The sequence below is a fragment of the Fomitopsis serialis genome (genome assembly GCF_022376445.1).
Source record: "Fomitopsis serialis strain Sig1Antser10 chromosome Unknown B0H18scaffold_86, whole genome shotgun sequence".
NCBI classification, from domain to species: Eukaryota; Fungi; Basidiomycota; class Agaricomycetes; order Polyporales; family Fomitopsidaceae; genus Fomitopsis; species Fomitopsis serialis.
Window position 1 is genome coordinate 43,442 of NW_025955046.1, and position 25,672 is coordinate 69,113.

At 55.3% G+C, this 25,672-nt stretch overlaps 10 protein-coding genes across 10 annotated transcripts; 3 read left to right on the top strand and 7 right to left on the bottom strand.

Moving 5' to 3' along the window:
• Positions 1-2,443: 2,443 nt before the first annotated feature.
• Positions 2,444-5,136, top strand: B0H18DRAFT_1122904 (MFS general substrate transporter; the record flags this gene model as incomplete). Its single annotated transcript, XM_048034604.1, has 20 exons — positions 2,444-2,631; positions 2,684-2,718; positions 2,772-2,794; positions 2,852-2,930; positions 3,011-3,083; positions 3,142-3,161; positions 3,213-3,283; positions 3,338-3,398; positions 3,451-3,478; positions 3,528-3,546; positions 3,602-3,652; positions 3,719-3,798; positions 3,854-3,931; positions 3,999-4,191; positions 4,244-4,276; positions 4,338-4,427; positions 4,481-4,587; positions 4,644-4,821; positions 4,877-5,059; positions 5,119-5,136. 20 exons carry the CDS (start codon positions 2,444-2,446, stop codon positions 5,134-5,136), a joined length of 1,608 nt encoding a protein of 535 aa, XP_047889068.1.
• A 175-nt stretch (positions 5,137-5,311) lies between these two features.
• On the bottom strand, positions 5,312-7,167 carry B0H18DRAFT_1086802 (uncharacterized protein; the record flags this gene model as incomplete). Its single annotated transcript, XM_048032093.1, has 7 exons — positions 5,312-5,447; positions 5,496-5,659; positions 5,719-6,269; positions 6,316-6,356; positions 6,404-6,429; positions 6,478-6,710; positions 6,906-7,167. 7 exons carry the CDS (start codon positions 7,165-7,167, stop codon positions 5,312-5,314), a joined length of 1,413 nt encoding a protein of 470 aa, XP_047889069.1.
• A 1,718-nt stretch (positions 7,168-8,885) lies between these two features.
• Positions 8,886-9,752, bottom strand: B0H18DRAFT_1030199 (uncharacterized protein; the record flags this gene model as incomplete). The annotated part of the gene is made up of 2 exons (XM_048030017.1): positions 8,886-9,538; positions 9,587-9,752. Coding segments are annotated over 2 exons (440 nt in total), but the record flags the coding sequence as incomplete, so codon positions are not given.
• B0H18DRAFT_1030201 (uncharacterized protein) lies at positions 9,673-10,533 on the bottom strand. The gene has a single exon (XM_048030018.1). The coding sequence runs from the start codon at positions 10,509-10,511 to the stop codon at positions 10,161-10,163; it is 351 nt and encodes a 116-aa protein (XP_047889071.1). The 5' UTR covers positions 10,512-10,533; the 3' UTR covers positions 9,673-10,160.
• On the bottom strand, positions 10,528-12,166 carry B0H18DRAFT_1214101 (uncharacterized protein). Its single transcript, XM_048036559.1, has 5 exons — positions 12,033-12,166; positions 11,784-11,984; positions 11,673-11,732; positions 11,106-11,617; positions 10,528-11,041 (listed from the first exon to the last, which is right to left on the bottom strand). Exons 2-5 carry the CDS (start codon positions 11,956-11,958, stop codon positions 10,688-10,690), a joined length of 1,101 nt encoding a protein of 366 aa, XP_047889072.1. The 5' UTR covers positions 11,959-11,984; positions 12,033-12,166; the 3' UTR covers positions 10,528-10,687.
• A 933-nt stretch (positions 12,167-13,099) lies between these two features.
• B0H18DRAFT_1122909 (uncharacterized protein) lies at positions 13,100-14,695 on the bottom strand (the record flags this gene model as incomplete). Its single annotated transcript, XM_048034605.1, has 6 exons — positions 13,100-13,187; positions 13,243-13,523; positions 13,586-13,920; positions 13,982-14,489; positions 14,539-14,547; positions 14,609-14,695. The coding sequence occupies 6 exons, from the start codon at positions 14,693-14,695 to the stop codon at positions 13,100-13,102; spliced, it is 1,308 nt and encodes a 435-aa protein (XP_047889073.1).
• A 188-nt stretch (positions 14,696-14,883) lies between these two features.
• On the top strand, positions 14,884-18,230 carry B0H18DRAFT_1030215 (Golgi complex component 7-domain-containing protein). Its single transcript, XM_048030019.1, has 6 exons — positions 14,884-15,076; positions 15,134-15,301; positions 15,325-17,567; positions 17,592-17,679; positions 17,716-17,930; positions 17,961-18,230. Exons 2-6 carry the CDS (start codon positions 15,154-15,156, stop codon positions 18,000-18,002), a joined length of 2,736 nt encoding a protein of 911 aa, XP_047889074.1. The 5' UTR covers positions 14,884-15,076; positions 15,134-15,153; the 3' UTR covers positions 18,003-18,230.
• A 597-nt stretch (positions 18,231-18,827) lies between these two features.
• B0H18DRAFT_662681 (uncharacterized protein) lies at positions 18,828-20,955 on the top strand. The gene is made up of 4 exons (XM_048039022.1): positions 18,828-18,878; positions 18,931-19,039; positions 19,094-19,103; positions 19,168-20,955. The coding sequence occupies exons 2-4, from the start codon at positions 18,936-18,938 to the stop codon at positions 20,866-20,868; spliced, it is 1,815 nt and encodes a 604-aa protein (XP_047889075.1). The 5' UTR covers positions 18,828-18,878; positions 18,931-18,935; the 3' UTR covers positions 20,869-20,955.
• Positions 20,956-21,787: 832 nt separating this feature from the next.
• Positions 21,788-23,995, bottom strand: B0H18DRAFT_1096271 (FAD binding domain-containing protein; the record flags this gene model as incomplete). Its single annotated transcript, XM_048032449.1, has 8 exons — positions 23,936-23,995; positions 23,629-23,882; positions 23,449-23,572; positions 23,298-23,393; positions 23,070-23,243; positions 22,575-23,016; positions 22,084-22,383; positions 21,788-22,003 (listed from the first exon to the last, which is right to left on the bottom strand). The coding sequence occupies exons 2-8, from the start codon at positions 23,738-23,740 to the stop codon at positions 21,788-21,790; spliced, it is 1,464 nt and encodes a 487-aa protein (XP_047889076.1). The 5' UTR covers positions 23,741-23,882; positions 23,936-23,995.
• Positions 23,996-24,345: 350 nt separating this feature from the next.
• Positions 24,346-25,384, bottom strand: B0H18DRAFT_1030222 (uncharacterized protein; the record flags this gene model as incomplete). Its single annotated transcript, XM_048030020.1, has 5 exons — positions 24,346-24,510; positions 24,540-24,570; positions 24,592-25,057; positions 25,079-25,213; positions 25,270-25,384. The coding sequence occupies 5 exons, from the start codon at positions 25,382-25,384 to the stop codon at positions 24,346-24,348; spliced, it is 912 nt and encodes a 303-aa protein (XP_047889077.1).
• Positions 25,385-25,672: the final 288 nt, after the last annotated feature.

Sequence of the window (25,672 nt, forward strand, 5' to 3'; positions counted from 1 at the left end):
GCATCAGACAAGCTCAGACGACGGCAATTCAACTGATTCTGTCAAGGTCCTGCACCATGCCACTGACGACAATCGCGAGTCCAGAATCGAATCACCACGCTACACTTTACACAGCACACAAGGATGTCGATGATTCATGAACTCGCATTCGACACATGTATCTCCGAGTCGTAGGCGCCAAAGGTCTCTCTCACAGGGAATGCGCGAAGTCTTCTCAAATTGGCTCATCTTCCGAACCTGTCGCGAGCATCCTGGTGAAGAGCACTGCGACCAGCAGCAGAACACAAATGCCGCGTTCGATATGGGCGTTGCAGTTGCTCGTCGATCGGTATGTGGTCGCAACCGCTACAGTACATCAACATCACGAGCTCATATATGATAGCTTATACAGCCCGGAACCGCTCTTTACTTCGAGCTATCAGAGCGATCGCACGGGCCTCGCAATCAGGCGCATGAAGTCTCGTTCCTACAGAGCTCCATGAAAGACGTTCTTCAGGATTCGTCTTCGTCAGCATCAGTGCCATCTCCATCCACTGCCCCCATTGCGCTCATCTCACCAGGTCCCATCCCTTCGTCGAACCGGCCAGGAGTAATAAGACGAGCATGGCTAGGGCTGAAGTCAGCGCTATGGTCAGCATATTCTCTGGCGACAGGGATCCATCTGCCAGCGAGTGGATGTCGGCGCCCGACGTGGAGACGAAGGGGAGGTGGGCTGTACGGAGCCGATTGACGACAGTCGAGGCCCAGGTACTTTGGTAACGTAAATTATAGCGAGATGTCGTGCTCACCGCCACATTCCCAATCCTTGCCCCAATTCCTGCATCTCAATGCTTCTGAAGGCCGTGCACCTTCGACGTCAAAGGCGAACTTCATGATTCGTGCGATAAATCAACAGACTTCCTCTCACGTTTTTGTCATGTCCGATGTCAGGCTTTATGATTGTTGACACGAAATCTGCAGCTGTGTGATCAAGGTGCCGTTCGCGGGATGGTAATCACCTCAGACTTACGCTGGGAAGCGTTTGCAAGCACCGTCCTGGCCAAATTCGACAAATTACCTACTGGACTGGAGATGTAAATTTTGGGACTGGATGGACGGCAGCGGATGCGTAAGTGGCTTGCTCGTTCTCCGTACACGAACTAAGTAGATGTAACACAGGTCTGTCTGTGTGATCGAACAGACTTTTAATCTACCATGATAGTGTGTGCAAGTGTAGAACGGAGGCTGGGGTATGGCATTCCGACAGATATTGGTGGTCTTGAGGCGGCGATGTCGTGCGTCGTGGGTCCAGTATTATTCTGTGCACGGGCTGATATATTCCGGCAGCGGACTGCTTATGCAAACTCTGACATGTTAGTCTCGCGTCGATAATATTGGCAATTGGTTCAGTACAATCCCGGTCAATTCAAGTACCACTGGTCGCTGTCGTAGCACCGATCGTGTGATTAGACTATTTTGAACCAGCCTCGGATCATCATCTAGTCCATAATCAAGCTCAACCAAGTCTCCGTTGCAAAACATCAAAAACAGGCAAGTGTCTTGTATGGTACTCATCTCTTTGCCTGGTACTCTCTTCGTCACCTCATTTCAGCTTTCCATAAGCATTGACAGATGTTTTGCTAAACCATCCAGGAGTCCTACAGGCCAGTAAATGGCGTACACCATATGTTTTTAGCGGCCTCAGCCGATAGGTAACAACTTTACGCTGTTCCAGCACGACTCCCTGCACAACGCGTAGTATGGTGACCGCAACAGCGAACGAGAAGTTGACGGAACATGGGGTAGGTAACTTTCGCGGGTCCGCTTTCTTGAGACATCCCTCTGACGTGTAATATGTCACGGTTGTGGTCCCATGACATGGGAGGAAGGCACCGTCACCAGGGGCATTGCGTGGCGCACGCATCCTCCTTACATTGCAGCCAATACGCAACTGATGTAATGGCCAAGGTATGACAAGACCACTGCAAGCAACGGCCGTCGCTCCTGGTCGCTCCATTACATTCCAGTGGTCTCGTACCCATCCGTGTGGACGCACCCCACCACCGCTCCGAGAGACCACATTCCAGCGGCATCAATCCCCGCCATGCGTTCAGACGCTGAAGCGCTGATGGCCCATCATGGGAACCAATTCACTGGGCGAACGAGTATGGAAAATCTTTGATCAACCGCTATAACAGGTCAGGACATCCAGCGCTAACGTCACGCTACTGAATTTCGACCCACTGACCATGTATCTGACGCGTATGCTGCCAAATGGGGACTAGCACCAGATGGCGTCTACGAGTTCAAAATACCAATGGACATGAGAACTTCGTCAAGGCCTCAACTCATCCCTTGACCTCGGTTCCTTGGTGGTATATCGTTGCGCGCGAACGACACCTTGGTCCCGACTTCTTCCACGATTCCAGGCGGTAACTCTCTGGGACACTCCTTCCGGTACGACATGTTTCGTGCAGACGCGGAGACCGCGAAAGCGCCCATTGCTGTGGTTCCGGATGTTGTCGACAAGGAAGGGGACTCAAAATACGAGGACATGAAGGGGGATGCGGCTGTGGAAGGATCCCCAGACGTCTTACTGGACTTGGCCCTATATCACGAGCATAACGCGGGCCGTCTAGTTGTGGACCCGGAGTACGTCTAGGCTTTAACGCAATTAATTGCAAGATCGCTGAAACAGTCACAGGGAGGCACTGATAGAATTTGGGGAGAAGATCGCAAGTAGGCTAAGCTCTCACGGGATGGTACCAAGGTACTCTGGCCTCAGCCAAGAGATGACCCGGAAGATCCTCAAAATGTGAGTGTGCATTTCTCTGGAAGGGTCGTTCTCATGGCGTGATTGACGTCAATGCAGTGGTCGGATTCGCGGAAGAATTTTCAGCTCTTCATTATCACAGTTGCCGCTGTCATCCCCGACTTCGACTCAGGCATCGGTGAGCACATATCCACTCCTGCGTACAGGAGACAACGTTGACATCAGCATTCTCTTTGCGACGCGATGCCGTCCTGTCAGGCATTGCATCTATATTTGCTCTTGCAGAACAATATGACACGACCACGGGAGTGATCAACAATCTGACATCCAAGTACGTTCATGGAGGTGCTTCCGAAATTTGCGCAATGCCCATTCACATCACGTCGCAGTTGGAGCATCTTCCTTCTGGGTAAGGCTGGCTGTCGATTGCACGAGGTAGTATTTCACTGAAACGTCGCAGGTTGGGGTAGCCTGTTCGCTGTGATGCTCGTGCGGAGGTATGGCCGCCTACCCGTGCTGTTCTGGTCGCAGGTGATTACGTCGCCGTATCTCGCCATAGAATGCTGATAATCATTCTACATTCAGGTGCTTGCCCTCGGCTTTTTGCTAGGCTGTACCTTCGCACCAAACCTCAAAACATTCACGGGTACTGTATCTCACTCGGCACTGGAGTCATTCAATTGACTTCGCTCCTCCAGCTATGAGGTGTCTCACTGCGTTCTTTGGGTGAGTACATCAGCGCTGAAGCGGTCACAGTCCTTGATGCTCGCAATAGGACATGCCCACAAGTGACCGTCAGTACGACCGGTCCGTGCTGATTATCTCAAACTGATCAGCAGCACGTCTTAGGGTTTGTACTTCGTCACCGATATGTACCCGTTCCACCTCCAGGCACGAAAGGTCGGTCTACCTCGATAGAATGACATTGGGCGCAAACGCAAAGTTGACATATGTCACGTACACCAGCTTAATATTTGGACAATGGGGTTCATCATTTCGCCGTTCATCTCACCATTCCTCTTCGGCTTCCTTGTCGCCCGCGCGAGGTGAGTTTGATGTTCTTACAAACACCACTGTGTTCGATCTCTCATGGCGCGGCAGTTGGCGCTGGACATATGGAATCGGTTCGATATACGGGGCAATCGTGGTCTTCCTCATCACGTTCTTCGCGGAGGAAACGTACGTCTGTCCCGGCTGCATCGGTCTCAAGAAGCAAACTGATGGCTTCCGGGCTTACCGCTCGTAGCATGTACGATCGTGCCTTGCCAAATCCGCGGCCCATTCCCCGCACGACGTCGCGTCTACGATATAGGGTTGAAACTCTGTTAGGTATCACGGGCGCACGGATGGCGCGTTATCGAACAAGATGGCGAGACACCATACTGGCATGCCCTTCGATCATTTGGCGACCGCAGATACTGGGCATACTTCTCTTCGAGGTGCGCATCACCGGTGTACGTACCTCCGGTGCAGTGTTCACACATTATCTAGGCTATGCTCTTCGGTTTCAGTATCGGTATCAACGTGCGTCGTTCTTCGCACACGAGGGCCGCGTATGCCGTAGCTAACTCTGGAGGACTCGCAGACTACGAACGCCGTCTTCCTTGGCACCCCTCCACCGGTTGGATACGGATTCAGTCAGTACGCTGTGGCTGGCGCCTATGGAACTCCAATCGTATAGTGACCACACTTTACTCGTCCGACAACGTACTGATACAACAACTGCAGGTTGCAGTCATAATCGGCGAATTGCTTGGCAGATACTTCAATGACTGGGTGATGAATTTCTGTATCCGGCGCAACAAGGGCGTGTTCGAGGCTGAGATGCGGCTCTGGTGAGTCTCCCTGCTTGGTCCACGAACAGCACTCCCGCTTACCTTCTGCCGTGTAGGACAATCTATATCGCATTACCTCTCTACATATGTGGCTTCCTCGTACTGGGGGCTTCATTCCAGAAGCACTTGGGCGTGGGCGCCCTTGTGATGGGTTGGGGTATCGCGGAAGTGGCTGTCATGATAACTACTGTCGCTGTCTACGCCTATTGCAATGACTGCTTCCCTACCAGACAGGTAAGTACGACACCGCCCCTTGAGCGCAACTTTGACAAGCGTTCGATCCGTCTAGGGCGAGATTTCGGCATTGATCAATCTCACCCGTACCTTGGGCGGGTTCAGCGTAGCGTATTTCCAGGTGCCGTGGGCCACGAAGAACGGCGCGTTGCAAACGTTCGGTGTCGAAGCCGCCATTGTAGCAGCGCTGTTCATGCTCATAGTACCCGTGCTGCAGTGGAAAGGTGCAAGCTTCCGGGTATGTCCATCATCCATACCGGGAAAATACAATAAATTAATGTTCGATATCATCGCTAGCAACGGTATTCACTATGATACTCCCGCAGCGAACGACGCAGGAGTGAGTGCAAGCTAATGTTCTCACAACTATGCACGATGTCATGCGGGGTACTGGATGGTCTCGAAGAAGGCGGCGGAAACCTACATGAGACATAGCTTCAAGAAGAGCATCCCACTGCACTATGCGATCGATCACATGCAATACAATAGTCTAGTCGTCGGCTTCATCTGACAGCGTCAGTCGCTGATGACACAGCCGTGCGACTGCAGCACCGTCAATAGGTATTGAGTTGCCCTGGAAGCCCTCGGGGTAGTTGACCGGAGGGACGTCGGGACGTGTGAATGCCCTGCGCATCCTTAGCGGCCATCGCGGAGTCTAAAAGCGGAGCACTGACCTGTCGTTCCAGAAACCGAAGTGAACCATCCCAAGAGCACGAGTTGTGTACTCATAATCGTGTGCGAAACCTTCGGGATAGAAGAACTCCATGACAGTTGAACGGGGAGTCGGGCGCATCCACAGCAGTGAGGTGAGACCATTGCCATGGACACCCATCATGATCTGCACGGGCGTAGAAACTCAATCACAGACGACCATGAAATGAACAGATAGGTGCCTACCGTCGTTCGACCGGCAAGCTGAAATTGCTCGATGCGCGACAGGCGGTCCATGCTCACGACATTAACCTCGTACCCGTACGTGTCCCTCAGATTGTACAACTCGCGGACGAGGCGATCGTGATCTTCAGGGACCAACATACGACGTCCCCAGTCTTGTCGGGAGATGTAGGTGATAACCGGGACGCTGTCGACGCCCTGAACAGACTCCGCTCCGCCGCTCTCCCCGAGACCAGCGAATCCGACGACGTTGTTCCGGATGGTACTCCACCAATTGACACTCCCAGGAAGAGCAAAGGCGTTCGCAGCCGTACGCTGGGTCCGGAGGAAATTCTCGCCGTGCATCGCGGCAGCACGGTCGGCAAATACCACACGGTCGAAGACGAACACGCGACCCGTGTCAGCGCGTTCCTTGAAGTCGTTCATGAATTCTGTCGAGATCGAGGGGAAGGACGCGCGCAGGACCCATTGATTCATTGCGGCGTAGTCTCTCCAGTTGTTTGCGTCCAGGTGAGGGAAATCATCCTTCTTGGGGTGGAAGTGTCGTTTCGCCACTCGGAGGGATGCCGGGGTCTAACGACGAGTATGTCCGCCAGAAACCGAAGAAGAGCTCGGCAGACCAGTGGTAATAATGGGTGATGCTGTTTCGCGATTAGCAGTGATACCCACGCAGCGTTGGCAGACTTACAATTGTTTTGGGTCATTGGCATACCACTGAAGACTGCGTCAGCCAGATTTGCTATATATGTAGAGTCTCCATACCGTCACGCCATCCAATCGTGTCGCATCTGTACCGAACAACCGCTTAGCTTCCTCTGTGTTAATTACGCGCATGTCCTTGTCGGTCGGAATGCGCTCAGTCTCGGCTATTGGACCATTTTCGATGAATACGGCAGTCGAAGCGATGCGTCGACAGTCGGGTATTGTTTCCGGCTCATCGGACACAATGTAGACTGTACCGTTCAACATGTAAAGTCGATCAATTATCGACCATCCTGTTGCAGAGTAGATAGTCAGTTCGTGAACAATACGTCACATCCAGACAGACATGCACAATATCTTCACGTCTTGCAACGCGAATTGAGGATGCCTCATCACGTGACTAGAAACGGTCCGCAGACCACTCTGCGGCAGGCAAGAAACATAGCGGCCTATGGCGTATCCTTAACGGCTTGGAAGCGAAGACTCACCGGGTGCATGAGCGACTATCTTTGTCTGAGGTACTGGGCCTGTGTCCCATCGCAGCGGCAAATTGAGTGTCTGCAACGTCAACTGCTTCTCGAAGGTTGGAGGCTCCGCGTGAACATCGGCATCCTCGTATACCGTATATGGCCTGACTATGTCTTTGAGTGTCCGTGTGTCCTGTGGCAGATTCACAGTGAAGACAAGGAGCAGAACCAGAAGTACGGTGAGGAGACAGATTTCGCGAGGGGTAGGCGTGAAGGGTGCCATCCGTGTTAGTGACCGACGTTATCCAGTACTATAGATTGCAGCCTCAGATCATTCAGAAGGAGCGAATCGTGATCAACAGCCGGGCATGCACGTTTCGTGGGCGGGGATGTGGCGGTGGCCGTTGAACATGGGCTGGTCGTCGACGCGCGACCGCCAGCAATGGGCGCCTCTTCGTGATGACCATCCACATTAGGCAACTCATGTAGTTCGCTCGCGCATCCCCCAGTTATTTGACCACTGCAACGTTCTTTGACCCTGTCATTGAGCAGGGCAGGTTCGTACAACGTATATGTCATACTCTCATATCTAGCGAATGGGTGCATATTCTACAGATTGAGCTGGATACAGTCCGACGGGATGCAAGATAGTGATACATGTGGTGGGTGGGTAGACCGGGATAATCGTATGATGGTCGGATTTGCACGAGACCGGTCTTCAGTAGCACACTTCGGCCGCAAAGAACGTGGGGTCCCATGGTATCGAAGGCATGTTCACAGGGGATTGCACCACGCTCATAGTCTCGGGAGTCGCATCTAACAGACACGTCCCGGTTAATGATCAGCAATAGACGCAGAGCGGAGCGTTGCACACCAATTGGCGTGGCTGGGGGAGGGTAGCGCAAGGCATCGTAATTTCACTTCAAAGAATCTGAGAAGCCAGTGAGCGAGAAGACCCAATAAGGTCTTGGGGCATAGCTCACCTCGACGATGGGATGTTGTCGACTGACTGAACACCAGCGACGACTACGCCAGCGCCGTCGGAAGGAAGTGTGAGATGGTCCGAATGGTGCGGCCCACCTTTGTCTTTTATGCTGGATCATCCATGCGCTCCGAGCGTGTATCGATATCTCTAGGATATCTTCGCGGAACCGTAAATCTGATCGGATCATCGGTACCTCGCACACCCTCGCGCAAGAGCTCCGGGTTGCACGCTGCACTCGTTATACTGCGCACCCGATTGGCCCACAACATGCGTTTCGGTGCCTCGTCGCTCTGTAACTGCACAGAAAGAGCAACCTGACTGCGTCGTGGAGCGCGGAGGCAATGGCGTAACGATGCAGTCATTTTGGAGGGTGTGCATAGCGTCGGCCGAGCAGATTGAGATGCATGTGGCAACTGCGGATGCATAGATGATACTTATCTCACCTTTACGTCAAAGTATGCTCGCCCAACTTTGTCAGCCATTCCTGTAGGGCATACGCGAACGAGCGGCCTGGATGCGGGAACGAGTAACTTCATAGCTCCTCAGCTTCGCGAGGCTAGGCTCGTCCCGGGCTCGTCTTGAACTTATCCGAAGGAAGGAAGTTCGCGGCATACTCGTGTTCTAGGCGTGTCCTAGACGTTCATTAGATCCAGTGGGTACGTCTCTTGCAAGTTGTGGAACGACGGTTGCCTGCTTGCTACGTCATCCATGCACTAAAAGGGAGAAAGCACGTCCCGAGATGTCAGGACATCGTCGAGTAAGCATTTGCTACACAACGTCAGAACGACGATGAGATTCTCGCTGTCGATGAACAATACATTGACGACTTGAGCACCGCACCAGTCCCATTCACATGTTCTCTTCGGGTATCATAGACAAACGTGTCGAGGCGCCTTCCTTCAAAGCGAGTCGCCTACGCATGAGGCTGCAGCAAGCAGCGTGTCAGCATCCGGATGGGGTCGAGCTGGAGCCAGGACTGGGGGTAGAGACATTCGAGCACTGCATGCGCTCGATAGCGACGTGAGCCAGGAAGGGAATGATGTGAGACGTCTTCCCTTCGCGAGCATAGTTGTTCCTGTCCATCGGCATCGTGCTATTGACGTCTAGACCGGGGTAGTATGCCGAGTTGTTGAAGAGACCGAGCGCTGTCATGACGAGCAGAGGCTCCTCTCGGTAAGTGAACGAGATGTAGAGCGACTGATTGAAGATGGAGGTGTCGTTCGCGGTCAGTATGTCGAGCGATGGGGTTGCTGTAGCCGACGCTGTAGAAGTACATGACGTCATCCATGTACTCGAGGCTGAGCCACTCCTCAGCGGCCTCAGCGATGAAGATGTCGCAGAAGTCTGTACGGGTGCGGATAACATCGACATATCCTCAGAGCTTCACAACGTCTTCTACAGTGAAGTTGAATCCTGGAATGGCTTGGGTGAAGCGGGAGATGAGAAGCGCAACGACCGTATGCGCGCCCTTGGTCGGGTTGTCTGAGAGAGGGAACGTGTACGCGTCGACCGCCGTCTCATCGAACGCGGGGAATGCAAGCTTGGAGGAGTCGGGCGCCAACCAGAGTGCGTAATTGAATGAAGAAACCCCCCCTCCTTCGTACACCCGGTCGGGGACACCGTGGAAGAGGGAGGCGTTTCCGGACTCGTGACGCGGACCGGGTCATCGCTGCTGAGCGGTTATTATGGAGTGATGGAGAGAACGGGAGAGACATACAACAAAGAGGCAACGGGGTAGAGGCCATTCGAGGCGACGAACGCAATGGACTCGCCCGTCGGCGACCACGTAGCACACGCAGTGACGGGTGGTTGAGAGGATGGTGGGTCTCCTTGGTCGCGACCCCGTGCACGTAGTAGTTGCCGAAGCTCGAATGCCGTCATTGCTACTCAGTGTCAGCGGCGAGACGAGATTAGAGAGCAGAGAATACCAGAGGTGCAGGACGCCCTGTATGCGGAAGCCGGTGCGGTGTAAGATCTTGCAGCGAATATGTCGAGCTCCCCATCTGTAGAGAGAACGGTGTGATGAGGCAGAGAATGGAGGGGCGGGAGAGGTTGATATTTGCAGTAGTATCTAGAGCTTGTTTACGAGCTCGACGAGGGCCGCGTCCATGGCACGCAGCGGTTGTGGGCCAATGGCGGCGGCGGTGGCAGGCGTCTGCACAACCGACTGCAGACTCGCGTTCAACGTTGCATGCAACGGCCAAGTACGTGCACCACTGCAGGTTTGATACGTCGGGCTCTGCAGTTTCGTCTCTCGCAGCGCACGTCTGCAAACGCCTGCTGGAAACAGTTTACGCGGAGGTCCACCGAAGCCTCCTCAACATTTGCAAGTCATGATGCTTCTTCATGATCTCATACCGGTCCATCCCAGGCGTCCAGTCCATCGATCCCACGTTCATCGTCGCCGGATACCTATCTATGCCATGTTTCCCGGCCCAGTCAAAGTCGACAAGCTTCGCGTGCATTCCCGACTCTGTCGGGACACACATAACATTCGGTATCCGCAGATCGCCGAACACCCAGTCCTCGGCATGCAGAGCGTTGAGGGCTCTCCCAACGTCGTCCCAGATAGTATCAGGGAATGGCACCGGCGGCCGCGACTGGGTCATAGCCCAGACCGTTATTCCGGGAATGCGCTCCATCACGACCTTTCTTGGCGAGGACTTCGTGGGCTGCAGCACCGTACCGCGACGTGAACTTGACGACGACCTCGACACTGCTGGACGTGGACGACTGTACAGCTCCCTGGGCCGGGACTTGCAACGTGGCAATGTACATCGCCGATCGTACTTCGTCCGGGTTCCGAGGAAAGACGTACTCATCGTTTGTCCGAGACAATCTGTACTTGAACGACAGCTTCGGGAGCGGTTGACCGTCGAGGGCGGTAGGCGACGGGAATAGATGACTGACGCTGTTCTCGGGCGGCCCATGATCGCGAGTTCGGTATGAAAGTCCCGTATCGCCATCGTGGCAAGTTGGACAGCTTTGAAAGCCTTCGCCAATCGCAATACATGTTTGTGCCCGTGCAGACCCAAAGACAGCTTCTGGGAGTATGATTCTCCGTAGTAGATGTTGCCGCCAACGTACACGACGCTCCCGATCTGATAAAGTGGCCCATTAGTCCGACCCGGACTGCAGGATGGTTGGTCGGCGGCTGCCGCGCACGAGCGAACTAACAGACAGGTCAACAAGCTCATCTGAACGGCAACACCATTACATCACGCCGACGAACATACCTCATTGCTTCCGACAACCTTGGCATACGACAAAACCGCTTTTAGGAAAGCATCCCCGCCCATCCCAAATTCGTTATTGTTTTCTTGTATCATTGTCAGGTACGGGTCGTACCACATGACGTCGGGTTTGGCACCTTGAAACCGAGTAACTTGTGTCTCTCCGGCAGAACCCGCTAGCTTGTTGACGAGGACTTGGAGCACCTTCCACCGGTCTTCCTCAGAGTTATGAATGTCTAAACTTTTGACAATGAAGTCGTTGACGTCGCCGAGGAATTGAGCATCGATGGTCAGCTCGTCCAAGTCGTTATCGAGATGGCGAAGATGATAATCTAACTGGGCAAGAGCAGAGTGGAATAGGGCAGGAGGAGGACCATAGTTGTACGCCGGCCGCCCACCGTGGACAAAAACGCCGCCGACGCCGAAAATCTTCTGAAGACCTTCGACATCGTGGACCACCCGGTCCGAAGGCGATGGAACTCCCTGCGTGAAGTTCTTGGTCCTGAGACGAGAAACTGACGCAGATGCGGAAGTCAGATCGTTGCACGTGGAACAGGGTGGGTAGCGCACTGTTTAGGAGACGGGTGGCTTCGAAACGAGGTTCGGTAAGACTATCGAGGGCTTCCAGAACTAGTAATTATGTCAGTGTATCATGACTTCGACGGTACGCAGGGGAATCACCGTCAGAAGTAACAATGATTATATCGACCTCCTGCATCTCCGAAGAACCACCCGGGAACTCATATTTGACATAGTTCGCAATGTTGACCTGTTCGCTTGCATTCACAACGGACATGGCGGCGTAATTGCTATTGATCCACCGTTGGGCGCGCTCGAAAAGGTTTGATTCAGGCATTGCAGACAGGCCCTGTGGCTGTTGTACTGGTGTTAAGAAAAGTACCATTCACAGCAAATTCACAGCGGTCGTACCTTAAACACATAGAAGGCCTCAGAAAGTTTGACGTGTATCTTGGGCTCAGCGTTGCTGATCAAATGTTTGATGCGCGTCGGTCTGGGTGTGGGTAGTAGAGAATGAATCCGACGGACATGGTAGCGGTAGCGGTGGTACTGATGCTTCGATGTTCGAAAGTGTGAACTTTAGTGAAGTACGAAGGAAACTCATCAAATATGGCCATAATTACCAAAAACAGGAAATTCTTTGGTCGAAAACATGATACTCAGCTGTATGCTCGTCAGTCGTTCAATGGATCTCGAACGTGCAGCGAAGCAGTTCCTCACTGGATACTTTACTCAGTGGTAACCATGTTCGGCGTCTGATTCGGAAACACAGCAGTACAGTATATTGTTTGCGGTGTGTACCCATTACTTATCACCGACACTTCAAATATGTTATCCTAAAATGATAGTTATTGTGTGTCGTTAACCCATACACACCGGGAGCATAGTGTTTCACATCTACGTGGTTCGTAGACATCAGTCTAAGTGCATCGGGAAGGTGATATGCATTACGACTCGGACGCGAGCGAGCTCCTCCCAGAAGGCTGGCTTACGTAAGCAGTGTGACCCGTAGAGCCCTCGGCAAATGACATTGACATCCTCCTCGGACGTCCCGTCAACGATGGTAGAACTCTTCCGAGTCACTCAATGTTACAAATTTCTATTCTGGCACCGCGAACTCCGTCCAGCGAGACCATGGTCGAGACGAGCGGCCTGGATGTGGGAGCGAATAACTTCATACTAGCTCCTCAGCTTCGCGAGGCTAGGCCCGTCTTAAACTTATCCGAAGGACGGGATTGCGCAACTTACTCGTGTTCTCAGCGTGTCTGAGACGTTCATTAGATCCAATGGGTAAGCCTCTTGTAAGTTGTGGAAAGACGGTGGCCTGCTACGCCGTTCATGCACAAGAGGGGATGAAGCAGGCGTCCCGAGACGGCAGGATGGCATCGTCGAGTAAGTATTTGCTGTCAGAATGACGGTGAGATTCCTTCTTTCGATGAAAAATACAGTGACGACCTGGAGCATCGCACCAGTCACATTCACATGTCCTCTTCCATGCTAACTTCAGGTATCATAGACGAACCTATCGAGGCGCCTTCCTTCAAAGCGAGTCGCCTACGCACGAGGCTGCAGCAAGCAGCGCGTCAGCATCCAGGCCTGTCGAAGCGGTTACCATACGCACCGTTCGAACACGTTCAAGGGACTTTCCGGCGTAACCTTGCCCGTTCCCAAACTCGGTTCATGAGGCGCCTGCGCGTACGCCCTGAGCGGCACCCAACTGCTTAATGGGCTAGTCCCCGGCTCGTACGTCGCTTGTGCGACATACAGCAGTAGGCCGTCGCTTTTGATTTCCACGGGCACGGTCTCGAGTTCGGTAATGAGCGGCGCGGGGATGTCAAGGTCCATGCCACTGGTCTGTGGGCAGGCGTTACGGGTTTTGTGACCGAGATGACGCGCGAAGACCTTGTTTTTGGGATGAGTGTGTTCAGCAGGTGAACTAGCGACGTGTCGGTGTGGTATGGCACCGTAACGAAAGTGGCTGGATGAGGGAAGCGGTAGTGCCCTAGCACCCCGGCATCGATCGCGGTTGGCTCCTCGCCTTGGTCTGCAGCGTTCGCAGGCGGAGGAAGCACTGGCAGCTCTGAAAGGCGCGTGTCGCGCCACCAGAACCGGAAGGGTGTCTCGCATTCCGTGATGTCTTGCTCCTTCCACTTCAATACGTCAAGCACATGCAAGATCCCGTTGTCTTTCCAGTTCTCGTCTAGAATGCAGTCGAGAACGGTGTGTGGTGGCAAGGGCGAAGCAAACGGCTTCATAAGCGGCTTCCCGAGGACGCGCGAGCGCAGCGTTAGGTTCGGAACTGCACACATGCGGGCGGACGATCAGGGACGAATAGCACATGAAGAATTCGCGTGACTTACCTAGACCCGGTAATCCGGATGTTTGATGTGTAACGGCAAGACAACGTTTGCCCACAGGAACGGGAGTGACAGCCACCCATCCTGCCGCAATGTCTTGAGGAATGCCATCGGACACGACGTTGTAGGCATCGTAGTCTTCGGACATCTCAAGCAGCTCCGCATACATGCACTTGTCCGCCCACCGATTCGGCTTGCGCTTCGACGGCCCGGATGACGATGGCGCAGGCTTAGCTCTGCGTTTACTCTTTCCACGCTTCTTTCCGGACGTTTGCATGTCGGCTGTCTGAGGAGCAGGTACTGCAGACTCACTGATGGGCGCGGCGCTGCTACTAGCACTGGAGACCTCTCGCGCAGCAGGGAGCATCCCGACGAAGTGCGATACTCCTTGACGAACTATCTCTGGACCATCCTGGCCGTCTCCCTCGTCCACCTCATCGTCTGAAGGTCCGAGAGTAAGGTCGGCGAAAAAGTCCAGCTGGCGGCTAGAGTCAAATCTCTCGGCTCGTCTCTAGCGCGATAGTCAATAAATACCGATGTCCCAGATGACCCAAACTTACCCGCTTCTGCTTTCTAACGCCTTTGACGCATCAGAAGCGCTGTTCGAACGGCCGCTGAGCGACTACTCACTTTGTTGCGCCGGTGTTCCTGTGAGGACAGCGGGTCTCGAACAGCTGCAGGTGGGACCTTGTACGATGCTTTCCGATCACCCTGCATTGCTTGGACAGAAAAGTGTTAGCAAACGAGAACTTAACGCAAAGATCGGATGGGTGGAGGAGGACAAGATTCCTGTAAGTAGTCGCCAACGTTCAGCTTAAGTTCAGCCACAGCCTACAGGAAAGCATCGCGTAAGCGCCCATTCAACTACATACATGTGGCCACGTGGCTTTTATTACTCGTTTCCGTTTGTGCTTGTGCAGTCGGCCGCGCTTCAACTTAGTACGGTTGTCAACTGCTTCAACCTGGCTTCAACTTCTACATTCTCGGCCTATTACTCTCCTGTACAAGGGACCTCAAAACAACCCGGACGTAGCTTTGGAAAGTCTGCATTGAGGTCCTCCAACACATCAGTACATGCGCTTAGCGGAACTGGGACTGGTACAGTGAACAGCTGGTCAAGATCATCGCGACTCTGCTAACTCGAGGTGGCCATAGCGTGACTTGGCCGCTGCACAATGTCCTCGACGGACTTGTTGGTGTCACTGGAAAGTCATGAAGACGTGGTGGCATGGATCAACAATGCCCTGGAACCCGATCCGTCTGCGTTTGACGGAAGTCCTTTGGAGCTGACAGAGCTCGATCGCCGGGTCTCCAGTCTCGTAGGTCGCTGGAGATTGCTAGCGAAGACACGTCTGCAACCGTCGAACGACTCATTGACGATATATCTCGAAGCGCCACGCGACTCACATATGACTTGCACTTCATGCGGGACGGCGCCCTGTCGCTACAGTCGATCCTTCAAAATGTCGAGACGAAGTCTAAGGCATCGGTCGCGGCCGAGACCAACGCGGCCTTAGAACGCCTGCACTTTCTCGATACGGTCAAACACAACATGGAGGCAGCTCGGGAGGTCTTACGCGAAGCCGAAAGCTGGGGCACACTCGAAAGCGACGTGACCTCGCTCTTGGGCGAGAAGAATTACGAGAAGGCCGCAGAGAGGCTTTCTGAAGCTAGCAAGAGCATGGCCGTCTTCGAGAACACGCCAGAATACGAGAGCCGACGGACGCTCATGGTCAGTCTCCAGAATCAGCTGGAGGCGGCTCTAAGCTCTGCCTTGGTCGCAGCCGTCAGCTCACAGGACGTGGCCGTCTGCCGCAACTACTTTGGTATTTTCAGCAATATACAGCGAGAAGCCGAGTTTCGCAACTATTACTACGGGTCCCGGCGGGCATCACTGCTCGAGATGTGGCAGAGTGCGCCGCTTCGGGATTGCGAAGGTGCATCAGACGCTGGACATGCTACACAGACATTCTCTGCGTTTCTCTCGACGTTTTACGCGTCTTTCTTGGCTATACTGCAGTTCGAACGCACCTCTGTTCCGGCGATCTTCCCAGATCCACAGCAAACATTGTCTACGCTGATCTCATCAGCTCTCTCCGCTTTACAACCCACCTTCTCCCAACGCCTAGCCGCAGTCAGCACATTTCATGGACCACGCGCACTGCGCGAGCTCATCGCCGCGTACCGTGTTACGGAAGAGTTTGCGCTGGCAGTGGACAAGATCTTCGAGAAGGTCGGCTTCTCCTCGCTCATCTCTTCCGCCCCAAACACGACCACGGACAGTTCCAGGATCCACTCCCGCCGTCGTTCAACCTCGCGGATGTCCATGTCCATATCACGCCGGATGCCGCCTCAGCGCCCCTCTGAGAGTAGCGTCACGGTCCCGACGCTGCCGATTCTTGATTGGGACACGGACCTCTTCGGGCCCTTTGTCGACTTCCAGGCTGACTACTCCTCACTAGAGCGCCGCCTCTTGGACAATGCTCTTGATTCTGCACTGCAGAGCACGCCTCGACCAACTACCGGGACGGATTACGCGCGGGTCCTGCGAGAGCGAGCCGTAGATGTGTTCGGCGCCGCGGAGGACGCCGTCGCGCGTTGTAACGCTTTTACCCACGGCTACGGTGCTGCAGCGCTGGTTCACGCTGTAGACCATCTCGTCTCCGCGTTCGCAGAAGCGTCGCGCGTCGAGATCGCATCGAGAAGGTCTGCGGCGACCGACGCGTCTGCCGGTGCCGGTGCCAGTGCGGAGGCTGATCTGGCCGACTTGGACTACACAGCGGAAGACTGGGCAGAAATCCAGGCCTTGCTGCATCTGCTTGAAGCCGTACGGGCACTCTTCGACCGGACGTCATCGTACGACAGCAAGCTGCGCGGTAGTCTCGTGCAAGCGTCCATGTACCTTCGTGCAACCCGACAGGACTCCGGCGCATTCGGCTCCCATGACACCGGTACGACGCGAGGTGCGTTGCAGGTCCTGATGCAGTCGACGCTCAACTCTGCCGAGCTGCATACTCTGTTGGAGAGCGTCGATCCAGAGCCGCCTGCGCCGTCCCACCCTGCACCCAGTGTGCCTCCTTCCCCAGACGCGCGGCGCATGTCGTTCATGGGCACGGGCCCGCTGTCACCGCTCCTGGGGCAGTCTACGCTGGCACCACCACTCCTCACTGAGGCTCGCAGCGCCATCTCCGCTCTCGCGCACGCATGTCAAATGGCTCTCCAAGAGACGATCTTGGGCCCACTCTACATTCATCTCGCCGCGTACCCTGCGCTCTCTGTGTGGGTGGCGCCAGATCCATCCGCAAAAGCTCCTGGTGCTGGAGGCGCCACGAGCGCAGTGCACGTGCCGACCTTCTCGCTCAGTCCTAGTACGACGATGGGACGCGTTGCTGAGGGACTCCTCAGTCTTCCGAGGCTCTTCGAGGTCTATGCCGATGACGACGCGCTCGCAGTTTCGCTCCAGACCCTTCCGTTTCTCAGCAAACGTTTCCTCCTCGCTCTCGCGGAGCCGGTACAATCTCCCCCAGCAGGCCCATCGGAACTGCGCTCGCGGCGTTCAGCTTCGGTCGCCTTCCTCCCCGGACAACAAGTGCAAGCGCCCGCGCAGCCACAGGATATCCAAGATATGCACTTCTCCCCGGAGGCTGTCACGGCTGCGTGGCTTGCTTCGCTAACGCGGACATTGTTGGCGCGCTTGACGCGTACCATCTTGCCCAAGATCCCTCGGTTGACCCCAGCGGGCGCTGCGCAGCTGTCCGCCGATCTCGGGTGGCTTGCTAACATAGTTGAGGCGTTGAACGCCGACTGGGCGCCCTTGCGGAGGTGGCGGAAGTGGATCGATGTGACGGACGTGGAGGGAAAGAAGAAGGTCACCGAGGGGTATACGTCTGGGGATGGATCCGCAGACACGGAGAGGGATGGAGAGGACGATGCCGATGATACTGAGGACGACGTAGCGGAGGAAGGAGACAGCCGAAGCCAGATCGTCCGGACAGTTACCAAGTTGAGGGGCTGGTCGATATGATCATGGTACGCCATATGGCATTTTTTGAAGCCAGACTTCAATCGATGGTCATGCTCGCTATCGAGTTGGCTGTAAGGTGTCGCACTCAACGTCTTCTATGTTATGGGCCAGCTGAACTGGTAGGTGGCTTCCCTACGCCAATTGCGAGCGTAGTAAGTACCAGCAGGTGCCAAGCGTTTATATAACATCGGGCATTGGATGACATCGATTAGTGTCCTGATCCACAAATACTTGGGGCAGGCAATGCGAGGCATTGTGGCGCGTGTTCTCACCCGCGGTGAGAATGTGATTCCTTTGAATTGTCTTTGAGCGCTGCGTGCTGATTCCTTTCTATCGATAGACAAGGCCCGCTGGTACAAACCACACATTACGTCGGTCACAGGTTCGTCAGAGAAACGCTACACAGTTGTCCTAGACACCCTGTTTCTGCAGTGTCACACGTCGCCCGATGCGCTTCTCTCGCTCATTCGAACCATTCGGACAGTCATCCTGTCAGATCTGCGGGACCAAGTCGCGGGGCGCATACTTGTGGAGCACGCATATCCGCAGCGGTGTAAGTTGATGGAGGACTCGACAGCTTGTTGGCAGATAGGAAGCAATAGCGCATTGAAGCATGGGCCCATAGAACATGCTGTCCTCGTTGAATTGATAGAAGCTGAGGCACTGCGGACTCTGCGATATGAATGGCGTCAAAACACAGGAAGTCCGATGCTGTCGAGCCACACGATGAAGGCGCCTTTTGAAGATGCACACACATGGAATGGGGCCTTAAGGCTCGACCCACTATTTCGCATCCTTCTGCGCCCTACCCTGCCTCTTCTCGGTGGACGCTTGTTATACAACGCAGAACAGACGACACGACCTAGACAGCACTAGGTGAGCAAAAGAGCGAGTCTTGATGATGCAAAGAACTCAAATCGTGCATAAGCAGGCATGGTGTGGTATCCGTGCGTGGACGCCAATGGCGATGGACAGACGGTTTCATGTGCCATCGATGTCCTGTCTCTCCGATGTAGACAAGATTATGATCAGCTCAGGTACGCCTATGTCGCGTCTTCTCCGGGGTATCTGACACTCATCTGTGACTGCAGTGCAACAGAGGTCGGTTAGCCTTCGCTAGCTTCACTCATGACCCTCGCCTTTCTCTAACAAAAGCCTGTTGCAGCTACTTCAAACCGAGAGGAGCTTGCATCTCATGCTTGCTGAGATTCACAGTCGACAAAACACCATGCTGCCGATACACCGAATGCCACCGGAAGTCTTTAAAGCTATATTCGAGGATGCTTTGTCCAGGCGCACTCGGTATCTCGATGAAACGGCCATATCATGGGACTACCCAGTGTTGGGACTCACTCAGTTAGCCAAGATAAGCTCGGTATGCAGGTACTGGAGGGCGATTGCTTTGGGTACGCCGACATTGTGGACCAACATCAGCCCAGGATGGATGGACCGACGTCAAATCTTCAGCCGTGCGGCAACCATGTTCCTGGAACGTGCTCGCGATCTCCCTGTCGACCTCGTAGTCGATCACCACGGGCACGCAGGGAATCTCAGTAGCTTCATTACTGATCTAGGGCCCGACTTCACTTCACGTCTTCGACGCATTCACTGCCGACATGCGTGGGAGCATCTCGACATCGTCTTTAACTTCCCCGCTCCCCGCTTGGAGTCCTTGTACTTGGATGATACTCACACGGAGGTGACCGCAACAGACGTACCCCTGTTTGGAGGTCAAAATCCACAGCTGCGATATCTATCTCTCTCCCGCATGGCCCGCATGCCCACATTCCAACTCCCTACATTGACGCATCTCCACATACATCGATGTACCGATTGTGGCCTTTCCGCCCTCCTTGCATCTACCCCTGGGCTTACGGACCTTTCCTTATCAGAAGTTGGCGCGGATTCTTCGAATGGGACGTCGCCCTTAATGTCTCCCCTACATCTGCGGAAGCTGAAAAGGTTCGCACTTCACGGGATGTGTTGCTCCAGCGTCCGCGCGATCATGTTATATATGGCCATCCCCAGAAGTACAGCACTCCTCTTCACTGGCTGCGACACTTTGAACGCGGAGACCATGGCATCTTCGGGCCTGCGCGACTACTTGTCTTCTCGGGCCTGGACAAGAATGTCAATCCGACCTGATGAGGAGGGAGACTTTTGCTCAGTGACCGCAACAGATGATCACGTCGGCGTATCGTTCGACTGTGTGGCATCGAAGGAGCATCGTGATCCGGACGACTGGTGCTTCTACGACATCGGAGATATGCACTGGGTCATACCGCCCACTATGCCGCCGCCGTTCCAGAGTGTTCGCGAATGTTGGGTCATGGAGACCTTGCATGCCATGAACAGCTTCCGCGCGTCTGGGCTACGCGACATGCTCGGTTCCATGTGCAACTTGGAGACCTTGGTTGTATGTGCTTGGAGCCTAAAGGCAGTTCTCGAGGCGCTCTCCTTGCCATCGCAGCATGACGTGGAGGCTGGTGGGACAGAGGTTCTCGTCTGCCCCATGTTGAAGGAGCTTCACATCTTGACAACGGACGACCGGGGGTCGCGGATACTGGATGTGCTTGTCGATGCACGGTTCGACAGACTACGGTTCCTCGAGCGCGTCGTGCTTGACTACCTGCCTGGCTCTTGTGCGTCGAGCATGCGCGACTACAGGTCCGACAGACCTGTCGACGTTGTTGAGCTCACGGAGCAACCCGAGATGCCATTGCCCCTAGTGTGTTCGGTGGAGGTCCATGCCTTCTGGCCCAAGTGGCGACCTCACACAGAACATATCCTTGGTACGAAATACGAGACGCGGAAAGGGAGCCGACGGCACCCAAGATCCCGGCCCGTCATCGCTCGAAAATCGTAGCCGTCGCACCCAAGCACAGAAAATCTTGCATCTGTAACGTGTGCTTGCTGTTCACGTCCGAGTCACTCGCTGTTCAATTGTGCTGGTGGTGGTCATTTTCTGCAAGTCGTCCGATGGATTGATACATGAACCGTATACTCCGCTATGAAGTGGTCCTCTTACTACCGGTGGCAATTAGTACAGCAGATTCGACAAGATGTATTGATCACTTACATCAGGAGAATACAAGAATACACACGCGCCGGCATACTGGGACATTGCCCTGAACGATGCTGGGCTGCCGTCGAGACATAGATATCGATGGATGTAAGTAGAGGTACCGCATGGGGTATCATGCACCGACCTCGCTCAAGCACACACAAAACACAACACATTCCTCGCACCGACCCTGAGTGGCACTGTCAGAGGTGTGGATCCATACACATTAATATTTAGTGCTACATCGAGGTGCGTGGCCATTATCCTGAGTGACCTCAGGCTCGTGTAGAGATACAGACAATAGAAGCTGACAAATGTGGTATCCCAGATAGCTCTAGAAGCCGAGGTACACCATGTAATCGGGCCACCGTCTGGAGCCGGACAGCAAGTTTACTCGAGGCAAGTACTGACTTGGAAGTTGCGCCACTCTGAGACGTGCGATGGTCGATGGTCTTGAGCCCGCCAGTAGTCTTCGGCTAACCCTGCTACACAGCCTGGGTCGCTAGCAACTTCATCGGGCGACAAGTGCGTAGCTGCACTTTACAGCAAGGGAGCCCTGGCGATATCAAGCTTCTCCTCATGGCCTTCGAGCGATATCTCCCCCACCGTCAGCTGCGAGCCTGCCACCGCCTGCTGACCAGCGTTCGCCGACGGCCGCACATCTCGCGAAGTATGATTCGAGCTCTCCATACCCGGTCGCCCCACGGGGCCACGGTCCCGACTATGCCGTCCGGGCGAACGACGACCAAGCCACCCTCCGCCGCATCACCGCATACTTTGCATACGCATCCCCGGTCACGTCGTAGGCTGAGATGCCCAACGGCTGCTCGCCCAGCGTCTCAGCGGACTGCAGCGCACCCTCCCCACGCGGGATCGTCAAGAACGCGAACACGGGCGCGCGTGTGCGCGTGAACGCGTCTGGCGCATCCAGCGCCTGCTTGAGTGCGAGGTATTTGCCCGCGCACGCCGCGTTCAGCGCGCGCCCGCAGGTGTCGCCTCCAGCGCGCCGGCAAAGACGAGGATCCAGAACCGCCCAGAGTACGGCATCAGCTCGTAGAGCCGTCGCGGGAACGCGGCGCCTGGGAGGACGAGCGCGACGTCTGGCGCACGACGGCCCAGGAGCGCGGCCGCAGGCGTCGCACTCGCGCCGGCGCGGCGGTTCAGCACGTTCTCCGTGTACGAGATGCCGAGGCCGACGGTGAAGGACGCGTTGGTGGTGAAGACCTCGTCGAGGTACGAGTTGACGTCGGCGTCGGGTGGCGCGCGGAAGTGGCTGGGGATCTTGCCAGAGATGAGCGACGCGATGTCGCGATCTAGCTGATTAGGTACTGTGCGGAGGCGCGGCGCTCGGCGTCGTACGTGTCGAGCACGCTCTCGTGCAGCCACCCTTGAGCACCCCGGCGAGCTTCCAGGCGAGGTTGTCGCGTCGTGGATGCCTGTGTTCATGCCCTAGGGACAGTGTTTCGTCGGGTCAGCTCTGGCACGCGTTACAGTGAGAGCACCCTGACCTGGGCCGCACCGGAGGAGTGCGTGTGTGCCGCGTCGCCCGCTAGAAGGACCGGCCCGTCCTTGAACGTCTCCGCCACGCGTTGCCCGATCGCGTACACCGTCCACCAGTCCAGCTCGACAAAGTCCAGAGTGAACGGCCGGACGGCTTTCTTGGCCTCCGCCATGATGACTTCAGCGGTCGGTGACTCCCCATTCTGACCGAAGAGATGTTGTGGGCAGACGAAGCCGATCCGAGTGCGCCCGTTATCGATCGGGGTCCAGAGAACGTTGCCATGCTCGATGGATTCGATCGCGACGCCGCCCCTCCTGCTATGCGGCATGTCCGTGCGCACAACAGCGTCCATGCGCACCCAACGATGATTTGAGTTTGTTCCAGGAAACGGGATCCGGCAAATGGAACGGACGGTGGAGCGTCCCCCGTCAGCTCCTACCAGGTATCTGCTATTGAGTGGTTGTTATTTCGGAAGGGCGAGTTACACCCGGTGTGGACTAACCAGCGAACTTGGTAAGTTCTTTGATCCTCTTGTATTGTCGCAAGTACGGGGTACGGTGCGGTTGGATCAATAGAGTAGTCGATGAGTTTTGCGGGAGCTCGGAGGGCAGTCGGGTCGATGTATTGTATGGCCTCTCTCAAGGCAGCTTCAAGGTACTTTTGCCTGACACTGAAGCTGTTGGGGAGTTGAGAGGTGACCATGATGATGGTAAGAGGAGGTACTTCGCACCTGAATTCGAAGAAGGTGTTGCCTGCGATAGCGTCGCGCACGAAGGACCACCCTCGTGCTGGTACTTCTTTGCCATCTTTGAAAGTGATTGTCTCTCTGTGAACAGCGCCGGTCAAGCAAAAAATAACTGTTAAGTGAATAGAGCATATACTTGACCAAGAATCCTATGTCTGCAATCCGAGCGTACATTCCGATCAGGTCAAGGAGCTCGACGGAGCGAGAGTAGAGCATGCATGCCCTTCCATACGAGGCCTGTGCCGCTTTATCGTACTGTTCTAAATCATGGTTTACTCAGCTTCTGCTCGGGGACATGCACAAGTGACCAACGAACCTACTGCAAGTGCAACAACCCCGGCCTTTAGCAGCATATACGTTGCTACGAGGGCTGTGGGGCCACCACCAACGACTAGGACATCCATTGCAGTAGGAGCAGGAGAGTACATGCTCGTTCTGATACGGGTTCGTGTAGCAGGATAGAAAGGATCCAGTCGTGGCGAGCAAACTTCACAACACTAGTATGCGCGCCAGAAAGAGGCGGTGCATAACAAGACAATTGATGCACACAATTCTTTTTCGGCGCGTTTACTTGGAGATAGAAGTCAACCCAGAGTTTGCAAGTGTGATGAACCTCTGCTTACCACGGTCGTCCGCTTGAACTCCTATCTGGGCGTCGCGAGACGTATATGCACTGGTGAGCTCCAAACCCTTGGAGGAGAATACAAGGTTCTCGCTTGTCGATCTTTTTCAAGACGTCATCAAGAGTTCTGCAGTGATGTGACGGAGGCCGCTCGGCGGGGATCTACACCTCTGTCCGAGAAGTTGCGTTTCAAGACTGCCTCGCGACAGCCCAACAATACACCGCCGATGATACTGCGAGTGCGTGGCACTGGCCTGGGAGTCTGGCAAGAACGTGCCATTGTGCAGCTTTGTGTGTGAAGTGGAGCGCTCGCAGCTCGACATCAAGACCCATCGTATTACAGCCATACGCCGGTAGGTAGCCCGGTGTGTCGCCGAGAGTGATCCTACAACGCCTTGTAGTATACCCGGGTCACCTACGTGGTATGTACACAGATAGTATACGGCGCGGGCCGGCCCAGCGAACGGAAGCAGCTCCGCACCGACGAAATGCGAGTGTGCCGATGCGCATTCTGTCAGGACGATCCCAGCAAGTTGCAGACGACGCCGATATGTCGCGTATGGATTCAAGTTCAAGCTGGACTTTTGCGCCGATGAGGTATGCACGGCCGACGAGGACCATCCCCGAGCCGACGCACTCGGACTCGGCCATGCATACGAGCCGGCTCGACGGAGAGTTGGTTGGGGAGAACGAGAGATAGGAAGAGGATTCTCGACGCCACAAACTTCATGACGCCTTGGTACCCGAGATAAGGACTCGGTGGGTGCGCGCGCGGTGTCGACCGAGATCGAGTCGAGCGAGGGACGACCAGGGCGGACCTGAGCCGCATTGTAGTGGCCATTACTGCCATAGCTGGCCCTCGCCTGGAGCTGGTCCCTGCCACACAGAGTCCCGTCAGTACGAGTGAGCGCACGCGCGGACGTACCCGGCGGCCTCACGCTCCACACACCCCACACCCCTCGGCACGCTAGAACACCCGCCCCCTTCCACGCCGAATGTTCCTCGCAGCGCACCGATCGCGGAACCCAGATCACGATCTGTCCATCTGCGCGCACCGGGCCCGGCGACGTTCCTGCCCGACGCCCTCTGATGCGCCACACCGGCGGGTGGTTCTCGCGCCGGGCTATATATGGACGGAGAGAACCGAACTGCCGTGGTCGCGGTGGGTGGTGGTCGATCGGGCGGGGCCGCCCGGCGGACGCTGAGCAGGTACGTATATGCGCTTGCTGGTACCAAATGCGACAGGGTGTACTAGTGAACCCGCTAAGAGTAACAGTAGCTTGAATACGGATGGCCAAAATTGGTATTGGTTGGCAGGGAGGAGGTGGCTGAAACGACGTACAGTCAGCCACACCGTGACGGCGGCACCCGTACTAACGACTGTCGCAGTTGTCTGCCAGTGGCAGTGGACTGCGGCGGCGCCTGGCCGTTTGCAGTATTTGATCTGCATATGTAGGTGCGCAGCACAGGAACGGTGTCAAATGACAACGACCGAGGCAGCCAAGTGGGCCACTGGGACACCACGACAAATGCGACGACAGGTTTGACAGCGTTCCGAGTCAGTCAGCTGCAGTCAGCGTAACGGAGGTGGGTGGTGTACTCGAGGCTTCCGCGACGAGCGCAGGGTGCGAGTCGATGATAGCCACGGGATCGTCAATCGATGTGAGCGCGTGGAGGTCGTCCGTCGGGTGAGGGAAAGCGGAAGGGGCGGGGAGCATCCAGGAACATCTGCTTATGG

Coding starts and splice junctions, on each gene's coding strand:
- B0H18DRAFT_1030201 (XM_048030018.1), bottom strand. CDS start 10,511: ATGGAGCGCATTCCCGGAATAACGGTCTGGGCTATGACCCAGTCGCGG.
- B0H18DRAFT_1214101 (XM_048036559.1), bottom strand. CDS start 11,958: ATGCCTGAATCAAACCTTTTCGAGCGCGCCCAACGGTGGATCAATAGC. Junction 11,733..11,783: donor AATCATTGTTACTTCTGACG/GTGATTCCCCTG, acceptor CATAATTACTAG/TTCTGGAAGCCCTCGATAGT. Junction 11,618..11,672: donor AGCCACCCGTCTCCTAAACA/GTGCGCTACCCA, acceptor CATCTGCGTCAG/TTTCTCGTCTCAGGACCAAG.
- B0H18DRAFT_1030215 (XM_048030019.1), top strand. CDS start 15,154: ATGTCCTCGACGGACTTGTTGGTGTCACTGGAAAGTCATGAAGACGTG. Junction 17,568..17,591: donor CCTTCCTCCCCGGACAACAA/GTGCAAGCGCCC, acceptor GCGCAGCCACAG/GATATCCAAGATATGCACTT. Junction 17,680..17,715: donor ATTGTTGGCGCGCTTGACGC/GTACCATCTTGC, acceptor GGTTGACCCCAG/CGGGCGCTGCGCAGCTGTCC.
- B0H18DRAFT_662681 (XM_048039022.1), top strand. CDS start 18,936: ATGGTGTGGTATCCGTGCGTGGACGCCAATGGCGATGGACAGACGGTT.